General features: G+C 43.9%; 2 protein-coding genes across 4 annotated transcripts in view; both read right to left on the reverse strand.

Annotated features, from left to right (window-relative positions):
* Positions 1 to 205: 205 nt before the first annotated feature.
* On the reverse strand, positions 206 to 7,177 carry LOC149871508 (large ribosomal subunit protein uL15-like). The gene is made up of 5 exons (XM_090032664.1): positions 7,153 to 7,177; positions 5,190 to 5,253; positions 4,333 to 4,408; positions 3,007 to 3,181; positions 206 to 389 (listed from the first exon to the last, which is right to left on the reverse strand). The coding sequence occupies exons 1-5, from the start codon at positions 7,156 to 7,158 to the stop codon at positions 261 to 263; spliced, it is 450 nt and encodes a 149-aa protein (XP_089888790.1). The 5' UTR covers positions 7,159 to 7,177; the 3' UTR covers positions 206 to 260.
* Positions 7,178 to 13,722: 6,545 nt separating this feature from the next.
* The window catches only part of DENND2B (DENN domain containing 2B), a 303,230-nt gene continuing 298,671 nt past the window's right edge, over positions 13,723 to 18,281 (reverse strand). For all 3 annotated transcript variants that reach the window (XM_090032660.1, XM_090032662.1, XM_090032661.1), the window contains 2 exons: positions 14,956 to 15,042; positions 13,723 to 14,501 (listed from right to left, as the gene is read on the reverse strand). In XM_090032660.1, the coding sequence (XP_089888786.1) occupies positions 14,467 to 14,501; positions 14,956 to 15,042 (122 nt within the window). In that variant the 3' untranslated portion in view covers positions 13,723 to 14,466. The remainder of the gene's footprint in view (positions 14,502 to 14,955; positions 15,043 to 18,281) is intronic.

Raw genomic sequence — 18,281 nt, forward strand, 5'->3', positions numbered from 1 at the left:
AGCCCTGCTCCAAGCACACTGGGGTCCATGGGTTGGCTGCAGCTGGAAGGCTGCAAACAGCTGCTCCGGGCTCTGGCATGTTGGCACTCTAGCACCTTCCAAGGTAGACATTGAGAGTTTTTTAGCACTCTAGCCAAAATCATTGCCTACCCCTGGTCTAGGACATACAAATTCCACATAAGAATGCTCTGGTAAATCAAAGTGAAACATTTTTATATAGAGAGTCTTTATTCAAAATACTGAATAAATGCAAAAATGCTTTATGCCACCAGCACACACGCACCACCAACTTCTTTGATCTTCTCTTCTGCTTTTCTGCTGAAGAATTTTGCTTTCACAATAACAGGCTGTTTTGGCAGCTTTCCCTTTCCCAAGACTTTGTAATAACCCTAGAAAGACACAGGAAAGTTAAACAGATTTTTTTATCATCAGCTGCAGAGGTCCTACATCTGGGTTTATCTTTTGTTCTGCACCAGCAAGAAAACTAAGGCCTTGGCTACACTAGACTGCTTCTGCCAAAATTGTTGCCAGCGGCCTCAAGAGATGTTGCCAAGGCATGTTCATATCCCTACGTCTTCTGGCAGAACTGTCAAAGGTGATATGCACTGCAGGATAGCATGAGCCACTAAAGAGACTGTAGCAACTGGTAAAGGGTAGGCACCTTCTGCCAACAGAAGACTTCTTCTGCTCTGAAAAGTAGTTTTACTCCACTGACAGAAAGCAAGTCACTTTCTACTGACAAAACTTTGTAGCACAGACCATGGCTAAAGAGATGGACTTGCTCCACTGTGAAAACTGACTGAGGAAACAGATTTCTAGTCTCAGCAAATGCAACGTCATTAACAGCAGAAAGAATAGATTCACCATATTTCCATTTAAATCTGCTCAAATTAAGATCTAACCTTGACTGATGGTCATTGTGGATATTGCAAAGCAAGCAAAGAATACTTTTAACTCCTGATTACACAAGAGGTAAGCTGCATCAAGTGCTGCAAAACGTCTTTTATTTTAAAATTTCACGAAACTGTCTTATATAATTAAACATTACAGCTCACAAATGGGTGAGAGTTTTAGCTAATCTTGCATGTATTTCCATGTCTTTGATAAATATTTCAGGGTAATGTGTTATTCCCAACTGTTCTTATTCAGTTTATATCATGGGTGTTAAAGATATGACCCATGGCTCTCAGACCAACCCTACGTGCTGCATGCAGGATGGCATGGTTTCAGCCTGCACGCGAGGCTGGTCTGGTGTGCACTACACACAATTTATGGGGCTAAATCTGGTGCCACAGGCACTGCAACCATCACAGGCTCATGAGGCATGAGCTGCATGAAGTGGCCCGAATGACTGGCTCTGTGCACTGGCTCCAGAGCTGGTTGAGATCAGGCCCACAGACTGGCCCTGTGCTCTAGAGCCAGTGCCAACACCTCAAGTAGCACGAGGGGCTTGTCTGGGACATGCACTAAATGAGGTACCCACACCACAGCAGCCCTGTGCACTGGCTCCAATGCATGGGGCCAGTCTGTTGGCCCAATCTGGCCTGCAGAATGGCCTGGTACCCCTCATCCAGCCCACAGGGCCAGAGAAGTTTGTATAAGCCAGGGAAGTCACAGTCTTAGTCTCATTCTATCCGTAGCCATTGACAAGTCAAAAACTTGTGCTGGAAACTTTAAAAGTGCCTGCCTGCCAAGAATTCTAAAGAACCTTAATCAGTAAAACTCTGCAGAAGGCAGCCCCCTACTTCAGGCCACTCCTCATTTGGTCCAATCAGCTTTTTGGCAGAAAGGGGCAGTGAGTTGGGCACCCTAATAACTTCTTACTCTCCCTGAGGGGACTTGGGGGGGGGCACGGAGCAATGAGGGGAGCAAGGGCCTGTGTGATGCTGGTGGACAGCAATATCAGGCTCCAGATTAAATCTGTCCTGGGAAATTCTCTCAGGACAAAGAAGTTGGTGCAATTTTTTTGCTCCAGATCTACCATTTTCAGGCCAAATCAGCCATTTTATTAGTTGGATAATAAGCCTGACTGTTAGGTTGCTAGGTTTTTGTCCCACTAAAACAGCAGATAAAATGGGACAAAAATAATATCTACTAAGGCCCCTAGCATTTAAGGAAGTGTCAGTCTCATTTTGTTTGTAGCCACCAGTAAGTCAACAACTTGTGCTGAAAACTTCGTAAGTGCATGAGTCAGGTCCTTGCAGTCATCTAGGCCACAGAAGGGAAAAAATAATTTCTCCTTCATCCAGAATTAGGCATTTCTAACCAACAAGCCCAGTTTCCTCTATCCCAGAATATAAATCTCAGTCAATGTTCCTAAAACAAGGGTAGTTGCACTTTCCTCCTTCTTTGGGGTAAGGTTTCTATATCAAAAGAACTATTAACCAGCGAATAATGATGAAAATTTTGTCTTGGAAGACAACTGCAGACAAGGAAGTATTAAGAAGTTTAGTTTGTATGTTAGAGAGCCACTCAGGCAAAAACAAGCAAGAAGTGAGGAAAACCTTCAATTAAGTAGATCCTTCCAATTTTCTTTAGAAAAGCTGATCCATTACTACATTGGTCAGTTCTAAAAGATGACCTAGGGAAGAATCCAAACTTCAAAACAACAGAAAAGACAAGGGCTCATGGAAACAAAAAGCTGCAGCAGCACATCCATTCAAACTCATAAGACCTTTTCATCTGAAAGTTCTAAAAACTCCCTTAGTCACAGTTTACAGTAGGGGTGGGCAAAATGCAACCTGGGGGCCAGATGTGGCCCACCAGGCCATTCTCTCTGGCCTGCGGGCCAGAGAGAATATTAATTTTCTAAATTTTTTAACCTGCTCTGAGCTGCCTGTCATGCAGCCCTCGATGGTTTGCCAAAACTCAGTAAGCAGCCTCTGCCCAAAATAATTCCCATCCCTGGTTTACAGTGTTTTTTTTCAGATGAGCAAACATGCAACTAACTTACGTTTTCTATGACAGAAGGATACTAACAATATTAGTGTCTAATTAGATACTTACTGAGTGTACGACATCAATGACAGGAGCTAATCCAGCCTGGTTTTTTGCATAGGTGAGTCTTGTCTGCTCACTAACAAGTGTCCACAATTTATCCAAGTTGACAGTAGGACAGAAATGTTGATTCTTCTTCAAGTGGTAATGTCTCATACCAACCTTCCCAAAATAACCAGGATGACTGTGAGGGAAAAGTTTTCAATATCACAATTACATTCCCTTCAGTTTCTAATTGGCATACAAATTAAACCACAAAAATCCTACAGCAATGAAAATAGGGGCCAGTTTATAAAGTATACTTTATCATCATTTCATTTCTCTCTTGAAGGAGGCCAAACATGGAGCTTTATTTCTCAGTTAAAGAATGTCCAATTTCTCATCCCTAACATAATGTAACTATTAAAACTAGAACAAAAAAAAACATATATGCAAGAAGGAGCTTTATACTGCAGCTATAGGTTGTATCATTTAAAAGGGTATGCATTTACTACTTGATTTTAATAGAATTCCTAACTCCTCCATCTTTCCTGATATAGATCAAAAGCCAGATCCTGTGAACTCACAAACTCAGTGGGATTTTGCTATACACAAAATGTAGATTCAAGATTCTCTGTTACTAACCAGGTAACTAATTAACCACAACATACTGAAAACAGAGCAAACAGATATTATACACCAGGACAACAGACAATGCCTACATGCAACTAGGTAATCACTACATGTTTGACAAGTCACAGAAAATTAGGGTTGGAAAGGAATTCAGGGGGTCATCTAGTCCAATCACCTGCTCAAAGCAGGACCATACCCAACTACATCATCCCAGCCAAGCCTTTGTCTAGCTGACTCTTAAAAACCTCCACAACCTCTCTGGGTAACCTGTTCCAGCATTTTATTACCCTCCAAGTGAGAAAGTTTTTCCTAATATCTAAGGCCATATGTAGATGAAATGAGGCGTGTGTGCACGACACTTTAAAGCGGGCTAAATGCTTCTGTACCACTTCAGTGGCAATGTGTATGTAGGACATGGGGGTTTAATGAGCCCTAAATTGAAGCAGTGCTTTTTAAAACCCACCGCTTCAATTTAGGGCCCCCGTTTCTTCTACACATGCCCTACCCTAAACTTTTGGTTTTGTTAATAGAAAACTTTCAAGGCAACTGACTTTCTGGACAACCAACTCTCTACTATAAAAGGTTATATAAGTAAACAGTTAATAGAATTTCATGCACTGCAAATACCATTGCAAGAAGATGTATTTATATACCTTTATTCACGTGATAGAAACAGACATAGCATGAAGTACATAAGGAAAAAAAAAAAAAGGTACAGCTTACTATTTGTCAAAGTTAATTCTGTGATGGTGCATGCCCCCAGCATTACCACGGCCTCCAGGATGTTTCCTGTGTTTGCCTAAAAAGAAATTGGTATTACTGTTACGCAAGACATACTGTTAGGTTGCACTTGATCTGAACCTCAGACACCAATGAATACCAGCCAATTTAAAAGAAGCCTGATGAGCATCCCCTATACTAGATGTCAAAAATGCAACCCACGGTTCGGATCTGATCCATAAAGTGCTTTCATTCAGGCTATCAGATTACTGGAAGTTGGTAGGGAGGGGTCAGGGTCTGCCACAGAATTTGGGGCTCCTGGGCCCCAATGGGCATGGTATGAGTGAGCAGGTATGAGTGGACCTGGCCTGTTAGGAGTTTGATACCCACAATCTATGGTAAAGAACTGGAGATGAAGAGTTTACGTGAAGCCATTAAAGCAACTATTAGCTCTAATGTTCCACTGCATTCTTGCCATGGGGGGACTGTTTAGAACAGTGATTCTCAATCAGGGTGTTGTGACATCCTTTCAAGGGTCCTTTCATGCAATGTTAGCACTGTTAGGTGTGCAAACACAACTCACACGATAAATCCAGAGATTTCAAGTGTAGAATCCATTGTAACAAGCATTCTGCCCTGTTGTGGTCTCTCTCAGCTCTTTGCAACAGAAGAAGTGCTCTATGATTTTTTCTGTGGTCAAACAACCAATTGAAAACTAAAAGCTGGCATTTTCCAAGGTGCAAGGGTAGGACTCGAGTACAGAAATGTTGAGAACCACTGGGTTAGATTAAGCACACATGACATCTCAGGATAACATGACACAAACACAAAACAACCCTGAGACCATTCCCCACACTCACCCACACGGCCATGGCCATGGCTGACATGTCCTCGAAGCTTCCGGGTCTTCCTCAGTCTAGAAGGCTGGAAGACAACAGCAGTGTCAGGAAGGGTGAAGCACTAGAGTAGGTGCCACGCTGTATGGATCAGCCCCAAGCCAGTGCGCCCAGCTCTACCTCCTGCTGCGGTCAATACCTACCAAGTCACAGAACCATAGAGAAGCGGGGCTGGAAGGGACCTCCAGAGGTCATCTAGTACAGGAGTGGGCAATTATTGGCACTTTAAAACACTTAAGGAGTTCTGGTGAGCTGTTGTGGGCTGAGTCAGGATGCCCCACAACACCAGAAGTCAGAGGTTGTCAACCAAGGGTACACATACCCCTGGGGGTACTTGAGAAGGCCCTAGGGGGTACATGTGGGTGGGTGGGCAGGGACAGAGTGCTGCCACGCACCATCCCACACTGCCATGCAGGTGCCACCCCGCCAGATGCAAGGGGCAGGGGGAAGCTTGCACATGGCAGCTGCTGTACTCCACATTGGGCTGGGGGGAGTGGCGCACAGCCAGTCAGGGGCCATCCCCTCTCCCACTCCAGCTGGGCAGGCAGTGCCTGCACTGTGTCTGGCCACTGGGGGCACAATGATCCAAAAGAGCTGAAAACCCCTGCTCTAAGTGGTAGATTACTGATGTAGCCAGGTAGGTGGGGTCTCCATGTTGACCAGCCTGGTACCCCTGCAGACAGGGTACAGAGGCAGGCAGCTGGGTTGAGGCTGCAGGCAGCACTGTCCAGCAGCAGGACAGGCAGGAGGGGCTACAGATCGCAGGGGGGTGACAGCATAGGGCCAGGGCCTGAGACAGAGCTATGATCCGTTTCTAATACAACCCCATGCTGCTACCACCCCACAATCCTGGCCCTGGTCACCTATCTGGCTCCTGGACACTGCCCATGTGGGTTCCAAGCCAGCCTGCATGAAGATCCCACTTGCCTACTCCATCCAGTACCCCCAGCTCTAGGGGTGCCCAATGAAACAGGCCAGAGTGTCTGGGCAGCAGCAGCAGCTGGAAGGAGCCACTGCCGCTGGGGCAGTCAAGAAGTCTATCCACTGTGCTGCCCCAGCCCTGCTGTGTGCCCAGGGATGTCACGACTGGCTGCACACATCATGGCCTGGGCTGCCACAGGCCAGATAAAATCCTCTGGCAGGCCAGAGCCAGCTTGCAGGCTGTATTTTGCTCACCTCTACTCTAGTCCAAACCCTGCCTGAAGTACAATCATCCCTATCCAATCCATCCTGTACAAACCCATTGTCTAACCTCTTAGCAGAACTAGTCAACTGACACAACACACACACAGCACCCTAACCTGGGGCACGTACAGCAGTGGGAGCCATGGCAGCCAACGTCTTGCTGTTGCAAGGTTGTCAATATATGCTCAAGGGACTGCAGGAAGAAGACTGCTCCCCAGCACAGAAGGCAAATACCCCTCCCCCACAACCTGTATCAATCTGATCATGGGGCAAAATCCCTTTTGTGACCCCAAATTAGGGGCAATCAGTCTGACCCTGAGCGCAGGGCTGAGACCTCCCCTCTCCAGCTCTGATCCCAGCAGCAGCACTGGCTTACCCCAGTTAAATCCCCCAGCCTGGGCTTCGCCAGGGCCAACACCGTTACCAGCTGTATGATATTTATCATATTCGTACGATAACTTCAACCCACATATGATGGACAACCAATAACAGCAAAAGTGTTCGAAATGCACAATAATTTCTGAGACAGCTGACTGATGCAGCGCAGTGTATGCAAAACCCAAACCACTGTCACAGCCTTAACCGACTTCTGGGTTTGCTGCCAGCACTTTCGTATGACCGCTTGCCTCGAAATAAGGAAAGGCTTCAGCTCCCAAGCCCCAACTCTCACTCGCTCACTGGCGATCACAGGGACAATACGAGGTAAATAAGACAATGATTCTTCGCATGTTTCCCAAGGTACCATCATGTTTCTGCAGACACGATCGTTTCGAGATTTTCATACGATAACTTCATTTTTTAAGGCCCGGCCCCGCTGCCGCCCCCGGCCTCTGAGGGAGGCTCCAAGCCTTCCGACACGTAGCAGGAGCAGGGCGAGAACGGCGGCAGCACAGGCCAGGAGCGGGGAAATGCGCGCAACTCCCGGCTAGCGGCGGCCCAACCGCTCCCGCCCCCGGCCGGCTGAGGAGACCCCTCCACCTTCCCCCGGGCCAGGACCGCAGGCACCCGGCTACGGTACACCGCGCGGGAAGGCGAAAGGGGATGTCCCACAGCGGCACCGGTACCCACCATCTCGGCCGCAAACACGGGACAGGAGAGAGAGGAGAGGTCTCGCGAGACTTCATTCAACAGCGGGGAGCGGAAGTGACTGAGGGGGGAAAGAGCGAAGGGAGGCGGGGCCCTCAGAAGAGTCCGATCTCGCGAGAACTCAGACGTCACGGATCATTCGCCGCGGTCTTCGGCCTGCTGAGGGCTCTGGAGGGCTGAGTCTTTGTCTACCCTGCTCCCATCCCGTGTTGCTGCTGCCGCCGCTCATATCGTTACAGCTCGACCCTTATTAAACTAACCCTGTGGATCAAGGCGGCAGCAGCAGCGGGAAGCTTGGTGCGAGGGATGGGGATGGGGATGGGGATGGGAGGGCGGCCCTGATGACGTCACTTGAGCTTCCCCGCTTATTGGTCCCGGGGGTGACGTCACGAGGGAGTCAAACTGAGGCCGGGCTGAGCGACGAAGTAGCGCACGCGAGACGGAAAACCAAGTGTTGCCTGGCTGTCAGAAATTAGGGAAACACTGAATTAGTGGGTGCAAATGTAGAGCCCCACCCAGGCAGTCAGGGTCTGCCCTTTAGCCTTTGTCCTAAACAACTGAGTGGTGAGCAGGGCCTCAACGCTGCTGAATTGCCTTTGAGCCTTTCAGCAGCAGAGGGTTTGTCAGCTGCTATATTAAATAATCAGTGTAAGAAAAAGGGCATCTAAAAAAAACCTAAAAAGAAACATGGTGTGGGAACATAGCTCTAAAAACATCACTGTTCTCAGAAAGTCTTGAACAGTGCAAAGCCAACTGCACAAAAGAGCTTTGCTTGCCAAGTATCTGGGTCTTGCTACACATTCAAATTAAAGCTGGATAGAAACCAGCTATAGAGTTACCAGGGATCCTGGTTTTCTCTGACAAAAAAAGCCCCAATTTGACTTAAAAAAATGTAACACAAAATCCACATTTTTCCATGATCAAAATGAAACACCACTATATATCTAGATATTAGTGGTTTTTCATTTTAATCATGGAAAAATATGGATTTTGGGTTCCTTTATTCAGAAATTGGGTTCTTTATCTGGGCTTTTTTTAATCGAAAAACCAGGATCCCTGGTTGTTACACATTTTTAAGCACTAACTTTCTAACTGGTTACCTCTTTATAGCTAGGGAGTCATTTTTATTCTGTGTTAATTACGTTGCATTCATGGCTGGTCTAAATTTATTGTGTGACTAACCAGTTAATTGTATGAGAATTACTCTGCACTTGTGGCTGGTCTTACTTGGCATTTGTGGCCCATCAAGTTTATTGCATGATGAACCAGTTAGTTGTGTAATATGTAATGTCTACGTAGCAGGGACCTCAGAGTGAATCTCCTGGTCCAGTAGCCGATCTAGCACAAATTACTGAAGGGTATCGTGACTGTAATTCCTCTTACGTACCAGTTAGCAAAGGGAGCTGGCCTGAGCTTTCTTCCTCAGGCTGGAGTGATCAATTGTAGACTGGCTCTGCATGTTTTAAGGCCACGATGAACAGACAGCATGGCAGAAATCGCTTGATCTGTCAGTTTTCAGCAAGTGCTGCACAGACATTTGATTGGCTCTGAAGGCTACGTTTTCATGCCAAGTAAAAGCCAGCTGGTGGAGCATGCTGTCTGGCTTGGTATCAGCCCTGGCCATTTTCAAGGGGTGTAGGCCAAGCTGCAGAAGTGTGGTTAAGCAGAAGGCCCAAAGCCTTTTTCTGAGTGACCATAGAATGAACCTTTGCAGATATGACAACCAGCTTGGTCAGTGAAGTAAAGGAGGCAATCCACAGGCATTTATAGACATGCTCCGGGAGGCGTGTGGGGGGGGCGTGCATTTTAATTAGAGTGGCTCCAACAACCACTCTAATTAAAGCATCCGAATCATCAAGTGTATCAGCGTCCCCGTGGTGAAAAATGACAGTGGGACACTAACTAAAGCTTGTGGAATGAGCTTTAATTAAAGTGCCGCCACCATCATTTTTCAGTTCAGGGACAACTGATACAAGTGATGCTGGAGTCTGGTAATCGCCATGCTCCACCAGGCTTGATTAATCGATGCACTGGAATTACACCATGCTGGACCAACCTCGCTGCATGTGTATAGGTGCCCCACGTGTCCAACTAAACCAGAAATGAGTTAAACAGAGCCTGAAAGGAGACATTATAGGGAAAGATCTTAAATAGTCCAAATACATCTTAAATTTATTTTAAAATTTTAGTGGTAGAGATTCATGTAACCAAATATATTAGATGCCGTTTTGCTATAATAGATACATTTTTGTTACAATTCTTAGATAAGTTGTAAAAGCAAAGCAGTCATATCAATGAAGATCATAAATTAAGGTGAAGAGAAAAACAGGATGTGGCAAGCGGTATTCCATAATGATGAAGGAAAGAAATAAGGAATCCTTCCTCCCAGACCTGTAAGTTTCACAGGAACATAAATCCCAACTTAATGGCACCTTCCACATTCAGAGAACTAGTTCAGCTCAGTTTCAGTGAAAGACATTTATATAAAACCAATCACAGAACTTTTACTAAAATCAGTATTAGAATAAGCCAGCTATAAATATAGGGCAGAAGCTGGAGGGAAATCTGGAGAACTTGGCAAATTTAAGATGTGCTGCCCATATGTGTACCACCCACCCTCCTCCCTTCTTTAGTCTCCCCAGCCAGCGTAGGTAAGAATTTATGTTGTTTGAGATAATTGTTCGTTTTTGTGTTTTGGAGTGGCAGCAATAAAAGATTGGGCTGTAGACCTGTCTCTTACCTCTCTATAGCAAGAATGTGTAATCTTTACATCAGCAGTCAGTTTACGTGTAATCCACATAACGCTTTCCTTTTAATTTCTCCCTACTCCACAGTAAAGGCAATGTTAACTTACTTCAGAGGCCATTCTAACTCTTCTATCCTATTTCATGAAAACTTATTGGCTCAGTCACAAAAAATAAATTCAGCCATATACAGGCAGTCCTCGGACTTACAATACAATTGGCTCCTGAAAACCGCGTCTTAAGTTGAAACATTGCAACTCAGAACCAATTTTCTCATAAGAAACAATGTTATAAATGGGGGATTAGTTCCTGAACCAAGGCCCGATACTCTATTTTCACTAAAAATACCCCAGAATTTTGTACTCGATCAATTATAGATGAGTAATACAGCTACATTAATGTATTTATATTGTAAATAGCAATCATATTGATTTGGAAGGACTTCTTTGAGGTGACTTTGCTGGACTTTTTGAAAGGCTCTTGGTGAACTTTTTGAAAGGTTCTTGGCTGGAGTCTTCCCAGGAGTCTTGGCTGCAGGTTTTTCTGGAGTCTTGTCTGTTTTCTTAAAGAAAGTGTCCAAGGAAGTTTGGACAGATGTTTTCCAGGGAGATGAACAATGCAACAAACTTGTTTGCTGGCATGGCGTCGCATTGTATCAAGCATTGTAAAGTCAAAACTGACATCATAAAGTTGAAATGGTGTCAATTTATAAACGTTGTAAGTGCGAAACGCTGCAAGTCAAGGACTGCCTGTATATGCTAATATCCCATGCTACTGATGCTGAAGAAACTACTGAGGTTACTTTTTAGAAGCCAGTACAAGGAGTAAGACTGATCCTGACAGTGTCTTTATTGGTACTCAATAAGTGAATTAGATTGCCGACATGTATTTATACTCTGCCATGTATACATTCTCTATGGCAGTAGAATATGTGGTCCCTTCTGATTTGTTTTTTCTTCCTCAGTAATTTTACTTTCACAAATCAAATATGCAAGTAATTTTCCTACAAAGGAGGATCATTTACTCTATATTTTCTGTTCATAAAGAATCATAAAAATAGAGATAAAAGGGACTTCAGGAGGTCTAAGGGAAAATAATTTTGTTCAAGGGGAATTTGTCCCAAGCCAAGTAGTTGTCCAGCCTACACTTAAGTTTTCAAAGATGGAGATTCTACAACTGCTTTACATAATCCATACCAGTGCTTAACTACTGTCATAGTTAGCAACTTCTTCCTTAAGTTCCCTTCTTACTTTTCCCTTATAATTCAAGATCACTAGTTCTTGCTCTGTTCCCTATAGATGCAGAAGAGAGTCTATTACTATCTTGACAACAACCCTTTTTTGTATTTGATGACTTCTCAAACTCCTGTCCATCTTTTCCTAACTAAGTAACCCCTGTTCTTCCAACCTTTCCTTGTGAGCTATGCTTTCTAGGTCTACTCCTTTTTTGTTGCTCTCTTCTGATCTCTTTCTAGTTTGCCCAGGCTTTTCTTAAAATGTGGTAACCCAAACTGGACCCAGTACTCTAGGTGAGGCCTAACCAGTACTTTGAGGGTTCTTTTTTGCAGCAAGAGCACACTGTTGACTCTCATTCAACTTATGGTCCACTACAACCCTCAAGCTCTTTTCTGTAGAACTGCAGCCTGGTTAGTCATTTCCCAATTTATATTTGTGGCATTTTATTCTGTCATAAGTGCAGGACCCTTGCACTTGTCGTAACTGAATTTCATCCAGTTTATTTCAGACCATATGGTGCTTTGAAATACAGATTGTCAGATAACATGGAGTGCTTTATTTACTCATACTAGTAAAACTCAAGGAAGAGCTGCAAGACTCTGGAATATATACGTACCCTGGGAACCATCACATATACCTCACAAAATTGGAGCAAGATATTTATTTATTTATTTACTCAGTTAGGGAATCTAGACAATATTTGCAGGCTTTTTACCTACATAGCTGTAGCTCAGATAAAGGGAGACAAAAACTTTCAGTGTAAGAGGATCAGTGCTTTCTGGTAAGGAACTCACTGAGTATCTGTGTAATTTACATCTCTCTCTTGTCTTGGTAAAAAATATTCCTTCAGTACCTTTTTCCTCCAGCCCAGGGTGCTATCTTCATGGTCTTCTTCAAGGGTACTTACTGTTGTTCCATAGATTTGCTACCAGGGGTACCTTCTGAAACTGCTAGACCCAACCTCTAAAGGTCAAATATGTCACCTCTGATCAGGGAAAGAAAGGCCAAAAGTCATTCTTACAACCTTATATGGTGAGTATAATGACATGCTGTGGCAAAGAAGGACAAGACAAAAGTAAATTTTGTTAGGGAAGAATAAAATGTACATTGATACATCTCCAGAGAATCAAAAGCATTTAGTACTTTAAATTTCCTGCCCCTTTCCTTTTATGGACATGAGAGAAATGGTTGTATCAGAAAGGAATGTGAGGGATATAATTGCTGGAAAGGTAATTTCTTCACCTTACCAGTGAATAAACCCTCCATTTTACTCTATGAGGCTGGTAGCAAACCTGAACCACTGACAGATTAGGAATTGCGCAAGCCTCACATCCTGATCTTGGATGCACAGAAAACAAGCTTTCAGAAATGAAGAAAAATATGAACTATGCCTGTGTTGAAAGAAGTGTAAGCAGCTGTTAAATTATATTATCTAATAAGCTTGCAAACATTTTCCAATGTACTCTTTTTTAAAACTGCAGACTTTAAGTACAAGCTAACAGGAGGTATGAATAGCAATGTAGCAGACAGCCAGTAGATTATTAGATTAGGCAACACGTAAGGATCTGAGGTTTTTTTACACAAAGATTACACATTCTTACCTGTGTGGAGGGCCTGGACATGCATCTGATGCACCAACCATTCTGTCATATTTATGTCCTCTTTACTAAGGCAAATAACTCCTAACTACATTGTTAATTCTTGGATAATGCAAAGGAAAGGCTAGGACTAACTCTCATACAAGACATTTGGGTCAGATGCACCGACACTTTAGACAGAGTGGAATTTGGTAGCTCCCACCTGTCATTACTCATTTCCACTCACAAACTCATTTGGTTTCTTTCACAAAGTAATGTACACAACCATGCACATCATGAAAGATGTTGTCATAGTCAAAGACAAAATCTACTACTCCACAAATTCACGATATCAATAATGATAAAGCTCATGTGTTACTGTCCTTTAACAAAAATAAAGCATGGAAAAATATCTTGAAGGGTAGTTTTGTTAGCAGATTTAAATTCAGCAAAACAGTGATATTCTCCTGTAACATTCCTAGTCACCCCAGTGTTAAATAGGAAAGGTAGATTTTAGTAGAAAACCTTCTAAAAGGCTGGTTTATATTTTTGAATGTTCCAACTATAAAATATTCAAGAATAATCACAGCGAATTCACTCTTTTCTGAACTTATCTACTCAGACAGTAGCAAAAATCTGGAAAAGATACCAATGAATATAATCAAACAGGTATATTTACACAGTTTATTAGAAACCATATTTCATACATACATTAGGAATGGATGTACTGTACCTAATCATTGCAGCCCGCATGTCAAAGAACTCAAATTTCCTCATGTTTAGCAGTCATAGTGCAGAATGCATTACAGTTTACTGACCATAGCTCAAACCAAGTGGAAATTCTGTGCTGTAAACCAAGTACCTTATTACAAAGTTACATTTTTTTTCTTTTAAAATGGATTAGAAGGCAAACTAGAGGAAAATAAAAACTCCGCCACACATAACCAGCCCCCGTGCATACAACTTTCCCCACATACCCTGGAGTTCATTCATTACCACAGTATTCAGGCATCAGTGTAGTTCTCACAAACATCCTTTGAAGTCAGTGGTTCTGCTGAGACAGTCAGCTGCACATAATTAGCTATTCATTTTGCACCAAGCATATCTCAATTCATACTAAAGAAAGAAGCACCTGTTATTCTCAGGAATATACAAATATTTACCACAGTTTTTTGCTCGTTACAAAATCAGTTAAGGAAGCTTACAGCACATTATTTACAAATTCTATCCAAATACATAAAGAAGTTGTCAGAGACACTTTTTTTTCTGGCACAATGTCAAACAGCATTTGTAGTCAGTTAAAGCCGAAGGCAGCTCATTTCATTCCTCTCCCACACCAGAATCTGAAAGGTTGCAGGTGTCTCACGCACAGTGTCATAAATAGTCTTTGGGTGGATATGTCAGTAGAAAGAAGTTAATTCTTCTTGTGAAGGAACTTCATCTTATTACCTACAGCAAGCACAAAATATGATGCATCCATCATTAACATATGCTGAAAAACCAAGAGCAAAAGAATGGCATCTAGGAGTGTCTTCCAATACATCATATAACCTCTAGTGAAGAAATGAAGTGTAAAGAAAGTACCACAGAGGTATCTAACTGGAAATGTTGGACAGCCATATCTGATGAAGGATAATATCCACTTCCAGATTTTCCCCTTTTGTTAGGTTAGGGTTGTTTTTTTTTTTAATTTATCCATCCAAATTGGAAGGAAACTCACCTAGAGACCATAATTAAGCCTATGTTTATCACCCATAAGCGATTTTCATTGTTTTTCTCCAGAAAATTCCTAATACATAATTAAGCTATGAGTGGAGTATCATATTTTATTTTAGGCAGGCTAGTGCTTTTTAAGACAATTTGTGAAAAAAAATGCAGGATTTCTTTTGAAGATTTCCCTTACCAAGACCTCGTAGGAATTTGTTTACTCCACTTTGTTCAGTGTCTGGAAGCTCTTCCAAATACTGTTCAACCCTCTGTTCAAAGAGACCTGTGGGCAGATGAGAAAGAAATCACTGCTTGGTTTTCTTTCCAAGTGAAAGAAGAAAAAAAAGATGCTATGAAGGGGACAAATCAAGACCTAATAATATACATTGGCTACCCACAAAGACAAAGCACTGCTCCCAAAGGTGTGTTTCACAGTCCAGTAAGACCTGGTATCTGTTGCAGACTGCTTTGATCCCCTGCCATCTGCATGACCAGCCTTTTCCCTTTGCAGTTTTTTTTCCCCCACCCCTAATTTATGCTTAGAAACTTGACCAGGTAAGAGTGTCCCTCAAAAAGATCCCATCGGCATCAGGAAGATTATCAGTCACCTCAGGGGTTACCAAGTCCCAAGTTTCAAAGGCAGTGTGTGTTGATTTCATGACCCCCATAGTATCCACCTTGATAAGGAATAGAGTGGCCAGCCTTCCCTTCGAGCCCAGGACTTTGACTATCCAGGCCAATATATGAAGAGTGTCAGTTAGCCTATCCAAGCAGCAACAATAAGGATAGCGGCACCCAGCGAGGTGCTCTACTGTCAATTCATCCCAGGGTAGGAACAGATATTTATGCACACAACTTTCACATAAATCATCTGAATTCTGAGAACCAACCTTGCAAAAAATGCTGCAGATGGATGGACCCATTCACATCTGTATTCAGTGGGGCCCAAAGAAAACTCCATGCAGGATCTAACTGCCCTAAACTGTTAGTCATAGGACAGAGACCTTATCTTCACCTCTGTATTAAGTATCCAGCATACCCCTGGTGCTATACCAGTTGTTCTCACACCTTTTGGGGGTTACTTATCTGCCCCCCTTCCCTTAAAGTTTCTTGAACACAGATGTCCCTGTGCTGTGGCTATTAAAAAGCAGTGACACATTGCTGTCACATTATAATGTCTCTAACCACCTAAAAATTCTATAGAGTAGTTGTTCTTTTTCTCCATTTATGCTGCCCCTTCCATTCTGGCTTCTTATTCCTTCCTCTTGCCTACCTTTTAAAAATTTACCATGTACCCCAGCTCGAGAAACATAGTGCTACACAAATAATGAGCAATAGTACCAGCAGTGGCAAATACATCACTGCATCAACTGATAGACAGCTCAGGAAATTTCCTTGGTTTTAAATAAATATCACATTGTGCTGACTGTAATTACACCAGGGATAATATAAGAGCTAAGCAGCCAGTAAAACATCCCAGAACATAATTTTGGTAACATAATTAAAACAAGAACTAGGAATTTAGGCACTCCAAATACTATTGGACCCATCTCATGTTTCAATTTCCTGCTTTTTGTGCTTGGCTTGAAACAGTAATTCAATTTACTGCTATAAATACCATTTAACATTTGATTTCCTTCAAAGGAAGCTTGTTTCAGAATGCTTCCTGGGCCACAGATTTTTTTAGACTGCCTCCAAATGATGCTTTCTTTTCCTGTACAGAATCAACCCTTACAAATCTGCCAGGATAATTTTAAGGTTTAGAATATCTAAGTTTGCTATTTGGCAACCTTAGAATGCAGTGGTCTCAGTAGATTATATTATCCAAGGACCATATCCTTGGTATTGTCCTGACCTAGGACCTGATTTTACCAACAGTTACTCAGATATGTAGGAGATCCAACTGGCAGGTGCAAAGTAGCCTAGGCTAGGGTCTGGCAACTGTTTCAAGCCACTGGGCTGGAACAAACCCACTTCAGTTTGGGCGGCTTTTTTTGTGTCAGCAATAGGGGTTTTCCTGTGCCCGTGCCAGAGCCACGCAGCTGGGAACTGTGCCCATGTTGCTGCTTGCTGCTTCTCCCAGCCTCCTCATTCCCCGGCTAGAGTGCAAGCTCAGCTTCCAGCTAGAGGAGCTGTGCCAGCGTTATTCTGGGCCAGAATGCTCCTTCCATGCTACAGCTGCTTCTCCCCACTCCTGACCCTCGGTACCAAACACATTCCTGGACAACTCCAGTCCAGCTTGAAGTAGTGTTTGCACTGCAGCCTTGGGGAAGGAGGAGGGGAAAGGGGGAAGACAGAAGTGGCATGGGCACAGTTTCCAGGCAAAGGGAGCAGAGCTGCACAGGTGCTGGGCTGAGTAGGAGGCATGGGGATGGGGAGAAGTGGCAGCAGTGTGGAAGCAGCTTCCAGGTGTCCAGCCCAACCTGAGCACAGCTCCTTGCTGCTCTGGCATGAGCAGACAAAGCCTTGCACAGACAAAACCAGATCCGGTGGCTCCATGGGTCAGTATGGTCCTCAGGTCATATATTATCAACTCCTGGCCTGGTCCATACCTTTTGAGCAGCCCAACAAAATGGAGTTTAGATGGGTGGTGCTGCAGGCCTGCTGCTGCTGTTGGAAGTTACTGGAGTTCAAGACTGCTCAGTGTTTAGCAGCAGATCTATTTTACAGACCTTGTCCCACACACACTGAACCTGAAATGAGTAGGAGTACTCATAAGCCTGCATGGACCCCCAGGGATCCATCATCAGCAAGCTCTAGGCAGGATAAAGGGCATAACGACCTCTTTGCAGGGTAGGGATGGAAGCAGTGGGGAAAAAGCCACTGTAATTAGCTTCAGAGATATGTGTGCAGGAAAGCCCCAGAGCCTACTGAAGGGATTCCTACCTCCAGATACATGTTTAAATAACTGCCCACTGCAAAAGCCCTGATCTTCACAAACATCTTTGGGGGCAAGTTCTCACCCCCATTCTGTTTTACCTCCTCCCCTTTGCTCAAATCAATCCATTCACCCCGAATTGCCCCAGCACGCTCCAGCACCCTTGCCCTCCCCACTCCTTCCAGCTGTCGGTGCTCTGGAGAGCGTACCTCAAAGCATCTCCCCTCTGACCTGAAGAGCAAGGCATGGACGGTGTGCTCTGCAATCTTCCCTCCCTTTCCCCCTCTTCCCCACACATGGCTGTGGCAGTGTCGGAGGCGGAGGAGATGCACTCCAGCTTGCTCTCCTGTCCCATCATTCCTTCCGAAGCTTCTCATGAAACCTTCCGGCTGGGGGAGGAGCGAAGCCAGAGCTGGTAGCAAAGCAGAGCAGGGGCCAGCAAGTGGCACTGTTGCACAAAGCTCATTCAGTATCAGCCTGCTGAGGGCTCAGACACCACATCAGAGGACAACGCTGCCTTCAGGCAATCTATGGATCTGAACCACCAGCTAAATTGTTGGATTACCCATTGCTAACTCAGTGGCACTACTCATGCACATGAGATTTTGCAACATCAGACCCTTACCTAGACACACAACACTCGG

Source organism: Crocodylus siamensis, chromosome 2 (genome assembly GCF_052110815.1).
Source record: "Crocodylus siamensis isolate JL-2025a chromosome 2, ASM5211081v1, whole genome shotgun sequence".
Taxonomy (NCBI): domain Eukaryota; kingdom Metazoa; phylum Chordata; order Crocodylia; family Crocodylidae; genus Crocodylus; species Crocodylus siamensis.